Below are 14,830 nucleotides of genomic sequence, written 5' to 3'. Positions count from 1 at the left end.
AACATGGTTTCAAAATGCTGTGCATACAGATGTATGTTCTTGGTGTGGTCACTGTTGCAATCAAGAATTTTCCCAGGAAGGGTTTGTTGTCAGAACTAGTCAAAGGGCACGTTGAAGCCTATAAGATTGTTCAAAAATACTTAGCTCCCATTAGATGTAAGGCATGTATCCATTTGGAATTATTTCTCTTGATTAAGGCATATGATAAAATGTTCATAATCTACAATGAATATTCATATGACTAACCAAAGTTTCATTTTTTAAAATATGGCTAAAGTAGGATATCTGCAATCAAATCCTTAAAAAAAATCATAGCCATCTAGAGAAAATAGACTTGTGGACACAGTGGGAAAGGGAGAGATTGGGACGAATGGAGAAAGTAGCCTCGATATATATACTCTATCATGTGTAAAATAGATAGGTGGTGAGAAGTTGCTGTGTAACTCAGGGAGCCCAGCCTGGCTCTCTGCAGTGACCTAGAATGGTGGGGCGAGGGGAGGCAAGGAGGGCTCATGTGGGAGGTGATATGTGTACTATTATGACTGAGCTGCGTTGTTGTACGGCAGAAAGCCACACAACATTGTAAAGCAATTTTCCTTTTGTTGAAGAATAAGTTATTAAAAAATTAAGATTAGATGATATGAAACATTCAACTTATTCATCGTCATTTGACAATTCCAAAAATAATTTAGAAGAAATACAAACATAAGGGGAAAAGAAAATTCAGCCTTTGAAAATCATATTGAATTACATGCTGGCAGCTTATTTTTTTGTTCTTCCCTGTCCATTTCCAGGTTCTATCATTTTGCTTTTAGAAGAGTAATAAGAATACTTGTTTATTGTGGGAGAATGCTACTGAAGTCACTGTTGTGGAATTCACGGTCCTACCAGTGGGTCAAGGAGCAGACTGTTGACCCAGCACAAACAGCCTCACCCATATGGGCTAAATGGTGATGGTGGCAGTTGCTCTGGGGAGAGATGGGCCCAGGGAGCTAGCTGTCTCTGCAGCTGCTGCAATAGGGGCTGGGCCTGGAGCGAGGCACCTGGTCTGAGCTGGCCCTGGCCTCTAGGCCTGTATGTGTGAGATCCAGGTGACGTGACTGCTCCTCATAGGCACTTCTGCCCTGGAAGCAGCTCTGACCTTTAGTGCCGTAGTGACGCTTCTTCTCCCTGGGGATGCTCCTCAGCCACCCAGGTACTCCCCAGTGATGAATGGGAAGGACCTGAAGAAAGGGATCTGGTACTACAAAGACTACAGGATGATGAGTCACCTCAGCTATAGTTGAAGAGAAAAAAACAGGCTTGGGAATTCCTTGGCAGTCCAATGGTTAGATTGCCACTGCAGGGGGCAAGGGTTTGACCCCTAGCCTGGGAACTAAGATCCCACAAGCAATATGGTGTTGTCCGTCCGTCTCCACTCCCCTTCCCCGCCCCCCCACAAATAGCAAGTTTATATACTATGCTTATATTTACTATACTCGTACTATGTTTAGGGCTTCCCCGATCGCTCAGCAGGTAAAGAATCTGCCTGCAAGAGACAGGAGATGCTGGTTTGATCCCTGGGTGAGGAAGATCCCTTGGAGAAGGAAATGGCAACCACTCCAGTATTCTTGCCTGAAAAATCCCGTGGACAGGGGAGCCTGGCGGATACAATTCAATGGATTGCAAAGAAACAAACATGACTGAGTGACTAATCACACAATACTACATTTGTATTTCCCTATATTTTCTCTCTTCTTTCTAAACTGTCAAGAAAAGCCAAAAGGAACACATTGATTCTCCCCACCACCACTGATCCAATTTGCTTTAGAAATTTTGTTAGTGCCAAGTCATTGGGATTGCTGATTGAAAATAAATTCGTTCATTGTGAATCACATTATAAAACAATACTTTAACATGACCAATATTAATTAGTGTATTGTTTTCATATGTGTGAAAATTGGTTGTCATAAACATTTTTCTTACGATTCTATGAAGGCTGTTTGTATATTAATCTGAATTTTTTTATTCCTCAAAGCTTTTCAGGAGTAGCATTAGCAAACTGCTTTTCCCTCGCAGAACTTTGAGTGGCTGAGCTCGAGAGACATCTGTGGGAAGAGCAGTGTTGTCTGACAGGAATTGTTTGATGGTACTCTTTTGGATTAATGTTTATGTCCTTGAACTTCGGAGTTTCTAATACAGTAGGAATGATGTAAATGGAGAAACTGAAGTCTAGGAATAGTGTTTAGCAAGTGTCTGTAACACCATGTAACACTGTGTTCTACCTGCCCTGTGGCCTACTGAGCATGTATATGTTTGTGGACTGTAAGATACTCCCAGCCTCAGATATAAAAAGTTTAAGGAGAAAATTCATAGTCTTTTACTTTGCAGAATCATGGAGGGTACTCACACGTGTCAGCATGAGGAAATGAGGGCTAGTTGGACACCCAGCCTGGACACAGAGGTGCTTGGAAGTTAACCAGCAGTTTTCCCATAAGGATAGACCAGCTGTCGTTGTGCCCATTTTCCTGTTTCTGATAAAACTCTGATATGAAGGAGTTGGAGTTTTGTTTTTATTTATTGTGTGTGTGTGTGTTTTCCTCTAACTCCAGAAGAGCTCAGGGAGTAAAACAGTGGCTTCTCCCCAAATACACACTGCACAGACCCAGACCAAAGGTCCAGTTGGCGCTAGCCTTGGAGGTTGTTTGTACCCACCTTTTCCCTTATCTTCTAACCATATTGTGTGCATGCTATAAATCTCACCACTCATGGTGCTCTGGAATGAGCCTAGAGACATAATTTATCGTATGGCACTGTAGGCAGCCACTACCGGTCAGTTGAAGTAGGCTCACAAAATGAAACATGTTCATTATTCCTGGCCTGGGATGGATCCCAAAATCAATATTATAACCGATTCCTGAGATAGCTAGTTGTCATATGTATGAATGTGAAAATAGAAGATTAACAACTGATGGAAAACATTGAGTTTTTACTAACAGCTTAAGTCTTCAGCAGTGTTTTATGTCTTGAAATTGTATTTTGAAGAGGTGCTTCCAGCAAAGAAACTGTGTTATAAATTTAGCTGCTGGCAGTAACAGAAAACTGGTACCCTGGAGTTGCTTTTTGCCAGTGTAAAAATTCAGTTTAGTTTCAGGTAGGGAAGACAGCCTGATGTTCAGATTTTTCAAAGTAGTCCACTTGAAATCATGAGTTTTTCCTGTCAGTAGAAAAGACAAGATAAACCTTTATTGATAGTGATACATGAAGATTTATTCATGTATAGTAGCTAGATTAGCTGACCTCTGGGATTCTCTTATCCTTGTTTTAACAAGGAGGCATGAACATGTCTTTCTAAAATGGTGCCTTCACAGAGAGGGTTTTATACCCCAGTGCTCTTGTCTGCACACAGAGTGTTCCCATAATCCAACTGTCCCATACCACTTGGATAATCCCTGTATGACTTTTTTTTCCAAAAATGATAAGATCCCAGATTACGTGCTATTAGTTGGCTGCTTTGCATCGGCTTATTCCTGTGAGCTTCAGGAGAGCTCATGGAGTAAAACAGTGGGCAGCAGCAACTTGGGAAGAAGTGCAGAGGCAGAGGGAGAGAAGGTACCCTGTGTGCATCAGCCACCCCACTGGATGAACTTAGAACACAGAGGCTGCTGTGTGTCTACCTGAAAATGGGATGTCCCTCGGAATTCATTCATTTATGAAACACTAACCTTTAATTAATCTAATGTTATGAGCCTATAAACGTAAGTTGACCTCACATACTTGTAAGCACATAACAGAGGTGCAGGTGTCTTTGCGTTTCCTCAACTGGACTGTGCGACAGAGTGAGTTGTTGGCCTCCCTTATTTTAGTGCCTGGTTCTAGGGCTGTGCTGGGGCAAGGGAAGTGAGGGACCCAAGCCTCAGAATTTAGGAAGACCCTTATTTTCACACTGGCACATGGTGGTTGACATCTGAGCCCTGGGTGCTTTTCCTACCTCACCCACTCCATAGTAGGTGCTCAATAAATATCTGTTGGGTGATTGGCCAAAGTTTCCACAGCTCTTAAGTGGTGGTATACACAAAAGATCTCCAAGTATTCAGTTTAAAAACAGATATATGAAAAAAAAACCAAAAAACAGATATATGTAGAAAATAAAGCAAATCAGGGCATCTTTGCTTTCGGAACAAAGCTTTTTGTTACTGCACATTTATTTTCTCTGAGAACATGTATTTCCCAAATTAGACTTGAACATTCTAGTCATGAATAGTGCAGATAGCAACAAAAATGCTTAGAATATAAGAGGAAGCTATTATATCTAATCCTTCTTTACAGCTACAGTCTCCCTTGCATGTACTGGGGAAGTCCGTTCACCAGGACGTGGGAGGGATGGCCAGGTAAGTTTTAGGTGGCAATTTTCAGGCACAGGTGTGAGCTCATCTGTAGCCTTTGCAAGCTGAATAGGCTCTGAGCACACAGCATCAGGCCAGGTAAATTCAGGCACACTTGGAGCCCCAGCTGGTGTAAACAGCTGTCTAGGGCAGCTTCAGGGAACACTCAGGAGAACTTGTGAAAGGACTGTTGGCATCTCTGACCTCCACTTCACTTTAGTGTAGGGTTTGATGCATAAAGTATATACAGCTATAAGCCTTTTGACCTTGAGAATGAAAATCCTCCACCAAAAATTTATTTCTAGAATGAAAACAATAAAACGATTGCTAAAAATTATTGAAGAGACGCAAGAGCAGAGATGACAAAGGGGAAAGATATAAATAGATGAATATAGTTTTAATAAGAATGCTTCTGTTGAGAAAACTCAAAGGAGACCCTGGCATTATAAACTGAGTTTTTTAAGATGCAGTAAGCTTAGGCTTTGTTTGTGTGCATGCATGTGTGTGTGTGTGTGTGTGTGTGTGTGTGTTTTGGGGGAAGAACCTGAGAGACCTTAGATAACTAGGTTATTAACCCACATTAACAGTCAAAGATAAAATATAATTAGTTCCATTAAATAAATCTTTGTCACCAAAATGAAGATGCTACATGGAAGAAATAGATTTATTCATTTTTACTGTGGGAGGGGGGCATGAAAATAAACTTTGTGGACTGACTGGAAACGCAGTGTACTGGTTAATGGCTTATCTTGTAACCTCCTTTCACTTGTTTTCTTGGGGCTGACAGCGTGCCAGCCTCTGTGAATGTAGTTGGAACAAAGGGAGGTGGGGTGTACTGCACCTCGGAGGGCGTTGTGGTGACGCCTCCCCTCTGCATACAGGTGGCAGTCTATGGAGCGGTGTGCACTGGAGTTCAGCAGGAATGGGGGTGGGCGGCTAGATTGTGAGTCCAAGGACAGGGTCTGCTGGACAGTAGGGACCTTACGAGTTTGTGTCTGGCACCTAAAATAGAGATAAATTTAAAGATGCATGTATTTATTTATACATGTGTCTCTCTGTTTTGACTCGATGGACTTGAAACCTTTTAAGTTTAGAATTTTTTTCAGCATTTAAACACTAAGATATTCAAATGTGATTTAAAGGGATTTCCTCAATGACAAAACAGTTACTTTTTTGTAAAAGAATTTTCAGAAACTGTCTTGATTTTGCACCCCTGCTCAAGCAGCCTGCTTCTGGGGGTTGGGGTCCCTGCAGAATGGCTGGTCATGGCCGCGCCTCTGCAGCATATTCCCACCTGACTTGACTGGGGTTGATTGTGCAAAGCTTGCTTTTCTGTTGCTAACAATCGTGCCTATCCAAGTATCTAACTCCTAAACTTCTTCATGACATTGGAAGAGATGATTGTCTAGACTTGGTGTGGAGCTGGAGATGAGCCAGTTAATCATTTATTTTGTCGGGATTTGGGTTCTTCATAGTCTTCAGTTTGCCTCAGGTGTTACTTTAAGGAAAATGAGCCCAGGAAGGGGGTATGGTTATTTGAATAGAATTGACGTGTCCGAGATCGCATTAGAATCATAGCACCATCCTGGCTTCTGTACCTGCTGTCAGCCCTGTGAGGGGAGGATGGGGGTCTCCATGTGGTCCTTCTTCAGCGCTCATGTTTATTGACCAAAGTAAGCTATTTGTTACAAAATGCACACCCACGTTTTACCATCTGACTGTTTATGTCAGTGCACTTCGGGGAGAAGTTTTAACATACGTCTGTGCAGTGTGCTTTATCTCCATTGTTCTCCTTTCCCCATCACCGTTTTTCCCTTAAGTTATTTGGGAATCTTGTGGAGAAATGTGCATGTTTGTATTTCCAGAATTAATTCCTGCTAATAGTGGTAAAACTACTGTTGATAAAAAGTTATTTATGGAGTTTAACAGTTATACTTGTTACAGTAGGAGATGCTTATGTAAAGTGGCTACCAAGGACAAATTATTTCTCAGATCTAATTAGTAAAAACATGGAGAAAAAGATCAGCTATCTAAATTGGATTTTCCATGATTTCTGTGATGATCACAAAATATGTATAAGTTGTACCCATTGTTATTACTAAAACTATTAATGGATTTATAATGTTAAAGCAAATTTTGTCTAACATCCTTGATTTACACATACTAGTTTTATGGGGAATCTTTGGTTGAGAAAAAATTTATTGATGGTCTGACTGGAATTCTGAGTGAGCCTCCGAAGTGCATAGAGTAGAAAACAAAATATTTTAGAGTTGAGGATTGAGAACTGATGGCTTACTAATGAGAGAATGCATTGTTACACAAGAAGTGGCATCTTCATACTGTAGTTACTAGAGCTGCTTTTGTCGGGCTTAAAGTGGCTAAGGTAGGGCATAAATGGTTCTCTCATTTTCCTTTCTGTAGTTTCACCAGTGATCATTAAAGAGTGGGCTGCTTACAAAGGGAAATCGCCGCAAACCCCGGAATTGGTGGAAGCTCTTGCCTTCAGGGAATGGACCTGCCCCAATCTGAAGAGACTGTGGCTGGGGAAGGCGGTGGAGGACAAGAACCGCAGAATGAGGGCCTTCCTGGCCTGCATGAGGTCAGACACACCAGCCATGCTCAACCCAGCCAGCGTGCCCACTCATCTCACGGTGCTGTGCTGCGTCCTACGGTAGGTGCCGCTGGCCGCCTCTTCAGCCACTGCATGTTCTCCAGCAGGCGCTTGTACAGATGCCTCTCAAAGAAGTGTCCTGTATGAAGTTACAGCTCAGTACCCCAGATTCACCTGGGGCTATTCCAGATGAATCAGGTTGTCAGTTGAATTTGTCCTCATCTAATATTTTCATATACTATAGAAACATAGGCCATGTAAATACAACATGAGTTTGAGCTGATGCTATATAGTGTATTTATAGAATAGGTAACATTTGATGAACCTGTATTTTATGTAGATATCATGATGATTTTAAACATAGTTTATCCTTAAATGTTAAAGCTTTTGAAGACTATTGGGGGACTATATTATATGTTTATATATTAGTAAGTTTTCTTTGGTAAAATGTGTCTCTTCTTCCTCCTTCATTTATTTAATCATATGTAGGTCAGTATGGACTTATGGTTATCTCTCTTCCTAGGGTTATAACCTGATACAACCTTGTTATTTGGTTGTTCAGTTTGTTCCAGCTCAGGCCTTGGGATCTTGTTAAGTGGCTCCTATGTCCTTTGTACCCCCCCACCCCCCTCCAGCATGTCCTTGCTTTCTGGTACCATAGGATGCCCAGGTTCATCCTGTGTCTGCCCTGCCCTGGAACCTGCCGTCTCTAAGGGGCTGACTCCTGCCTTGGAGAGAAGGTTAAAAACCCAGATATGTGCAGTGTTTTCTTCCAGACTCTTATCAGCCAATGGGCCACAAAGGCCTGGGTGGAAACTGTTGGTTTTTGGAGTAATTCAGTGGTAGAGTTCTCGTCTGCCATGCAGGAGGCCTGGGTTCAATTCCCGGCCAATGCAAAAGCAGCTCTGTTGAGCTTCCCAGGTGGTGCCGGTGGTAAAGAATCCACCTGCCAGTGCAGAAGACACAGGAGATGCAGGTTCAGTCTGTGGGTCAGGAGGATCCCTTAGAGTCGGAAATCTCAATCCACTCCAGTATTCTTGCCTGGAAAATTCCCTGGACAGAGGAGCCTGGCAGGATATGGTCCATGGGGTTGCAAAAAAGTCAGACATGATTTAACCAAACAACAATAGCAATATAGCATGGAATATAGCTTTCTTATCTTTATCTCCATTGAGGATTAGTCTAGTGGGAAAGACTAATTTTTTCATTTAGGTTTTAGAATCTTCTGATTTCCTCTGATGGAATTCATTTTATATTAGCCAAAACATTAAGACTTTGGCTTACTCGAAGATCAAATAGCAGTAGTGAATTTGGTTACTTTGTGTTTCTCTCTTCCAAGTTTAAAATGATGTGTGGCATTTAATATGTTGGGTAGACAGCTAACTGTCTACTGTATGCCTGGCTTGAAGGTCCCATTGGGCCCTGAGTAAGAGCGATGTGTGTGGCACTTGGGGCTTGTTTGGTTGCCCCTTGGCCAGAAGCAGCCATGCATTAGTGCGGGACAGCCTCTGTTGATGCTTGCACAGTGCTCAAAGTATTTCATGATGCTTGGGATTGTGGTGCTTTCACGTCTTGTCTGTTCGTTCACTGGACCTCATGGGGTACTGGGATACCTAGCAAGTGCAGACTGGACAGTGATCAGGCCCCACTCTTCGGCTCAGTCCTCCTGACTTCCTTGGCTATTACTCCAGAAATAGCTCTGCCTCTTAGGCACTGTTCAGAAGGCCTTTGGAAAGTCATGATTTCAGGATTGTCCTGGTTCCCATTTGTTTGTTTTATGGTTGTCTATAAACAAATACTCATTTTAGAACTTGAAAAGGTTAATAAATGCAACGAGTAATCTTGAGTTTGATTGAACCTCCTCTTGTGCTCATCTCTGGGGTGTTAAGAAGCTTCCATGAGTGCAGCACAGGTTCCCTCATACTTGCTACTTGGGTGGAAGCCAGAAGACTTGCTTGGTTGTGCAGAGACTGTTGTGTGCAGTGTGGGCTTGAAACCATGGAGTTTCCCACTTGGTAAGATTCACAAAGTTTCAGATCCTGAGGAGGGACTGGTTGGGAAGAGATGAGAGAGAGTGGCTTGTGGGACAGGTCTCAGGATTTCGAGTCAGGACATCAGTAAATGGATTGGTCCATCTCTGCGAAGAGAATTTGTTCTACCTTCAGTAGTGTTTTGGGCCACAGGGACAAGCAGGTAAAGGAGTTTACCCTGCATGGCCTGTTTGATTGATGGGTATGGCCTGCTAAGAATGTGGAATGAAGGGCATGGGGGTGGAGGCAGGGGCAGGTGCAAATGAATAAGAAGGTTGGTTTGTGTCTCCAAGGACTTGCCAAGGACAGGCTATAGTCTAGGGCCCATGGGCCCAGTGGTCTTTCTCTGGAGAAATGGCAGCTGTGTGACAGCGGTCTGCTGAGGTTGGGGGAGGGGCATCAAAGGACAGCCTTGGTGTCCCTGATATGGTAAGGCCCTGTTGGAGGCCATGCAGCTTGACCCTTGGCCTTGATGGCTGGGCTGGGCAAATGTCAGCAGCCACAAGGCCAGGCTGTCATCCCAAAGGCTCTTCCCTTCCTTAATCTTTTCTTTTTTTTTTTTAACGTAATTTTAAACTTGAAATTGCAAGATTAGTACAAAGAGTTGGTGGCTATTTTTCACCCAGTTTCCCTGCATATTAAATTTTTACTGCAGTGGCTATCTCCTCTTATCTCCTGGGTGTTTGTCCTGAAACCCTTGAATGGAAGCTGTGAGTATGATACCGCGCTTACCCCTAATCTGTTTCCTTTAAAACAAAAAAAAAAGGACATCCTCAAAATCAGAAAAATACTGATACATCTCATCTACAGATACTCAGATTTTTCTTGTTATCACAGTAACATCCTTTATTAGTAACGAAATCTTGCCTTGTTCTTGTGTTCAGGTGCGTGTCTCCTCCAAGCTTCTCAGGTTTCTTTGGGTTGATGCAGAGATGTTTCTGAAGAGTAAACACTGGTGTGTTTTGTAGATCAAGGATCTGGAGATTATGTCTTTTAGACAACATGTGAACTAATGGTTGTGGCTGCTCCAGGAAATTGTGTTTCAAAACAGTCAGCCAGTCCCTGGGTGCAGTTTGTCAATCTCTGGGTAGACTTTTCCTCAGTCTAGATTTGCCGATGTTCTTTCGTGATGAGGTTCCACTTCTGCCTTTGGGGCAGGCATAAGCTAGCCAGGAGGTGGTGATCTTCTCTGTGCTTTCACTAGTGATGTCAGCACCCATATGTTACATATGTTCCAAATGTGACATTGCAAGAGCAATCAGGACTTCACTGGTGGTCCAGTGGTTAAAAATTCCCTGCCCATGCAGGGGATACGGATTCCATTCCTGGTCTGGGAGGATACTGTCTGCCTTGGGGCAGCTAGTCCCATTCACAGCAAATGCTGAGCCTGTGTGCCACCACTTCTGAAGCCTACACGCCCTGGAGCCCGGACCCCACAACCTGAGATGCTGACGCAGTGAGAAGCTGGCGAGCCACAACCAGAGAAAGCCAGTGTGCAGCAGTGAAGACCCAGCATAGCCATAAATAAGTGAACGAATGAATAGAGCAATCAGAAAGGGAGAGAATGATAGCCAAATCTCTCGAATCCTTGTAGTGTCGCCAAGGAGGGGCCAGCATCTGAGCAGAGGTTCAGTGTGAGGGCGAAGCACGTGTCTAGAACGAAACAGAAAGCAGCCTTCCTGGGGGACAACTGAGACCAGACAGATAAGGTCCTTATCCAAGAGAGCTTCTGAGAAGACAAACTGAGTTACTTTCTGGAGGAACTTAATGAATTCAGTAAGGCAGATAGAGGGTTTGAGCCCCCCAAACAAGTGCAGCTTGTTGCAACACCCCCAGGAGCATAGCCAGGGTCCAGCTGCCCAACTGTGCCAGTCAGAGGCAGACCACGTTGGTTCTGTCCACCAAGCGACTTGGAGACCTGCTTCTAGTCCCGCTTCCGTGCTTCTAAACGGCAGTGAGAGGAGAGGTGACTAGCAGCGAACTCAGATACCCTCAGACTCCAGTGGTAGAAAACTTAAAGCCTGGCCCAGGAGGAAGACATGGAAAAGAGTGTCTGGAGAAAACTGAGAAACATAAAGAGATTGAAAACACTGTCAGTGCACAGATAAGAATAATGTGGACACAGGAGATTACCAAGGGTCAGCTTTTGTTCACTGCAGTGCCTGTGGTACTGTCCACGTTCTGTGGTATTTAAGCTGTCTGTCTGTGTATATGCATATCTTTAGGAACACACATCATGCTCTTTCTATATACAGAAGGTCCTTCTGAGGACTTGAATTGAAAGAGAGATAAAGGTTAACTTTGTTAAAATGTAAATAGAAAGTCAGACGGAGGAAATGGTGGGTATTGGGATTCTCTCATAGCTAAGTTGGTAAAGAATCTGCTTGCCATGCAGGAGACCCAGGTTTGATCTCCTGGCTCGGGAGATCCTGTGAAGAAGGAAATGACAACCCACTCCAGTATTCTTGCCTGGGAAATCCCATGGACAGAGGAGCCTGGTGGGCTAAAGTACATGGGGTCGCAAAGAGTTGGACACAACTTAGCGACTAAACCACCAGTAACCCCAAAGACTTTCTATTACAGCTAAACTGAGTGCTGAGAATCTTTGCTGCCAGGAAAACCAGGAAAGAACTTGAGCAAAAGAACCCGTCCATGAAACAGTCTTTTCCTGAATCATAATATTTAAAGAAACATCTAGCCTTAGGGCTAGGGGATGAAGAGGGGAATTAGTGTTTGCAGGATGAAAAGAATTGTAGTGATGGATGGTGGGGGATGTCTGTTGGAATACAGTGAATATATCTAATGTTGTTGCACTGTCCATTTAAAAATGATTAAAATGCTAGATTTTTTGTTATGTGTATTTTGAAGTGTTAGCTGCTCAGATGTTATTTGTATTTTACCACAGTTTTTAAGAAATAAAAGGGATGCATAATATGGATACTTAAGCAAAGAACATTTTTATATTGAGGACAATCTTTCCACAGTGATTTTTTTCAGAGAGAAATAGGGAGACTTTCTTCAGATTTGCTGTTTCTTGCATCAAACTCTGGTTAAAACTCAGTAAGACTTTTGTTTAAGATATTTGGCACTCAACCAATTGCATAGGGTATTATTTTTATCTTTGTAAGTGTTGACAGTTTAATGAAATAAAACTTTTACATCACACTTCTAAGTATATCTGATCGAATCTAAATACCATAGAGATTTAACACCCACCTTGTTTACCTTGTTTGTTTACCTTGAAATTGCATTTCCTTTCTGCTTCTACTGCATGATTTGACCATGAAGTACATAAGCTCTGTGCCTCCACTGCACCATCTCTATAATGGGACAGTAAAGGTTCCCGCCTCAGAGTGGCTGTGACCACTTAAGGAATCAGTTGTGTGTAAATACTCAGACTAGCGCCTGGCACCAGCGATCACGTTGGTTTTTCTATTGGGATTTTTACTGAAGATACTCCTTTTAATCATTTGGATAGAACTTTCTTCTTCCCCTTTTATGTTTACGTTCCTGTGGATGAATATTAATTATTACCGAAATGAGAGAAGGCTCTGCACTAACTCTGATCCTAATTTTTCTCAACTTAAATTTTAAGCACCGAGAAACCTTTCTCAGCAGACAGTACTGGAAAAGAGCTTTGTTAGGCATATCACAGTTCTCCAGACTCCTTTTAAGCTATTTGCGAGAGATCACATAGGGATCACCAGGAGTTATTTGGGGGGATCAGCTGGCAGCTTGATTAGGTCATCCTTCAAGTTTGCTGAGTGTAGACTTAGGAACCATTGGATATGCAGTGAGACTTATGATGAAGTTCTTAATGGCTAGCTCCTCACTCTCTCACACCCAAATACTGTTTGGGGTTGTGCCTTTTCCTAGTGCTCTGGAGGTTGCCACTGGGCCAGGGCTGAGTTGGCACGGTGAGTAAAGGGGAGTGATCCGTAGAGAAAAGGGACTGTGGACACCTGGCTGTTCTCAGGCAGATAGTACAAACGGAAGTTTGAAGATTTAGAAATTGATTTCCCTTTAGGTGCTTACACCAGGGTGGCCCCAGTAAGTCTGCACTGACCCCAGGGATTGCAGGCACTAGTTCTTCAGGTGCCGGTTCTGAAGCCTGAAGCTTTATTGTCCCTGCTATCACTTCCTATTCCACTGCAGGGCATTCACCTGCCACCACCAGAGCCCCTTCCTTGCAGGTGGTTTACACAAGACCTAACTCTTCATCAGGAGGTAAATCTTGCTTATTTGGACTTGGGGCCTGCCTCCCAGGTACCCTGTGTTGAATTAAAATAGATAAATCATATAAATTGGTGCTTAACATGTGTTTTCAGAGTTTAAACCTCTCAGAAAAATATATAAGTTGTATCAAAAAAAAAAAAAAATCACCAGCTGGTTTGCAGTGTGTTCTTATCTAGTGTGCTATTTTATATTATTCCAGAATCAAACATTCTGATCAGCCCAGCTAATGATTAGGTTTCCATTTGTAACTGACATCATCCACTGAAACTAGAGAAGCTGGCTGAGAAATCCGTGTAGGCCTCCTTGGTTTGCGTCATCCTGACTCTTCCCTAGAACCGGAATACCAGGTTGTGCCTGTGACTGATGACTGCTCCATCCTAACGCCAGACCCTCTCTCTCCGCCCCCTGTAGGTATATGGTGCAGTGGCCTGGAGCACGGATACTGCGTCGCCAGGAGCTGGATGCCTTCCTGGCTCAGGCGCTGTCCCCCAAACTCTATGAGCCTGATCAGCTGCAGGAGCTCAAGGTAATCTGCAAACCTCATTCTCTGTTTTGGGAGGTCTTGTTTCGGAGCCATGGCTCAAGCCACTCAGTGCACTAAACTAGTAATACTAATGCCGTGAACTTGAGAGCCTTCAGGGCAAAAGGAATTTCCTTCCCGGTTATAGAAACAGTCAAGTCTACTTTTGTGCGATAAAGATTTTTCCCTTGTTTACCTGTGGGTGTTTATTCTTGTTTTTCACATCAGGAAGTAAACTTGCCTTTTATTTCAGGTGGGAATCCCAAACCCTGGGAGGGCTTGGTCCTAAGAGTTTACTAACATCTGGCCAGGATTCTTTTTCTTATTTCGTTCTATTATTCCTAAATACAACATTCGTTTTCTCTAAAAAAAAAAAAAAAAAAAAAAAATAGTCTTTGCCCTCCTGGTATTATAAATCCCTTTTAAAAAACCACTTGAAGAACAATGTTATGTCATCATTCCTGTGCCCTTTTAGTCAGCATTTAACATCGTATTCCTTTTAATTTTCCCTTCTAGTATTCTTTTTTTCCTTTGATTATTTTGACAGTATTAGTTTTGTCCATTTTGTCACCTGAGTTTTTGGTGTGCTTATCTTTTCAGTGCACTTTTATTAGTCACTGTGTCCATGTGGCTGTACTTGCTTTCTAATTTCTACACTAAATTTTAGAAAGTTCAAGACTTCAGAGTTAGCTAAATTAGTGGATCTGCCTTTTCTTTTTAATGTGCAGGGTTTTGGTTTTTTCTTTGCCATTGGTTTGATTTTTTTGTTGTGGTTTGTGTTTTTTGTTTGTTTTTTTACAAAATTTGATTTGTAATCAAGTAATCTCTTTTGACAAAATCGCCTTCACTTTTAGATCTTTTTACCATTCTTTATGAAGGCGTTCTTTCCCTGCAGAAGAGTTTGAGGCTCATTTGATGGGTTTTCAGTATTCTACTGTTGGGGCGTAATAAATCTGTAGTTGCCCCTAAATTATGGAGTTAAATTCAGTAATCCAGTGTTGACCCTCAACTGTGTGGAGCCCATGTCATTTGTGATCACCTTAGGCTTCTGATGACTTTGAAACAAGCT

At 42.6% G+C, this 14,830-nt stretch overlaps 1 protein-coding gene across 3 annotated transcripts in view; it reads left to right on the top strand.

Annotated features, from left to right (window-relative positions):
* FAM120A (family with sequence similarity 120 member A) overlaps positions 1 to 14,830 on the top strand; it is a 115,536-nt gene that overhangs the window by 82,833 nt on the left and 17,873 nt on the right. For all 3 annotated transcript variants that reach the window (XM_070459435.1, XM_020905481.2, XM_020905484.2), the window contains exons 11-12: positions 6,786 to 7,035; positions 13,653 to 13,767. In XM_070459435.1, coding sequence (XP_070315536.1) covers positions 6,786 to 7,035; positions 13,653 to 13,767 — 365 coding nt within the window. The remainder of the gene's footprint in view (positions 1 to 6,785; positions 7,036 to 13,652; positions 13,768 to 14,830) is intronic.

The sequence above is a fragment of the Odocoileus virginianus genome, chromosome 31 (genome assembly GCF_023699985.2).
Source record: "Odocoileus virginianus isolate 20LAN1187 ecotype Illinois chromosome 31, Ovbor_1.2, whole genome shotgun sequence".
NCBI lineage: Eukaryota > Metazoa > Chordata > Mammalia > Artiodactyla > Cervidae > Odocoileus > Odocoileus virginianus.
This window is presented reverse-complemented; position numbering and strand designations above follow the sequence as displayed.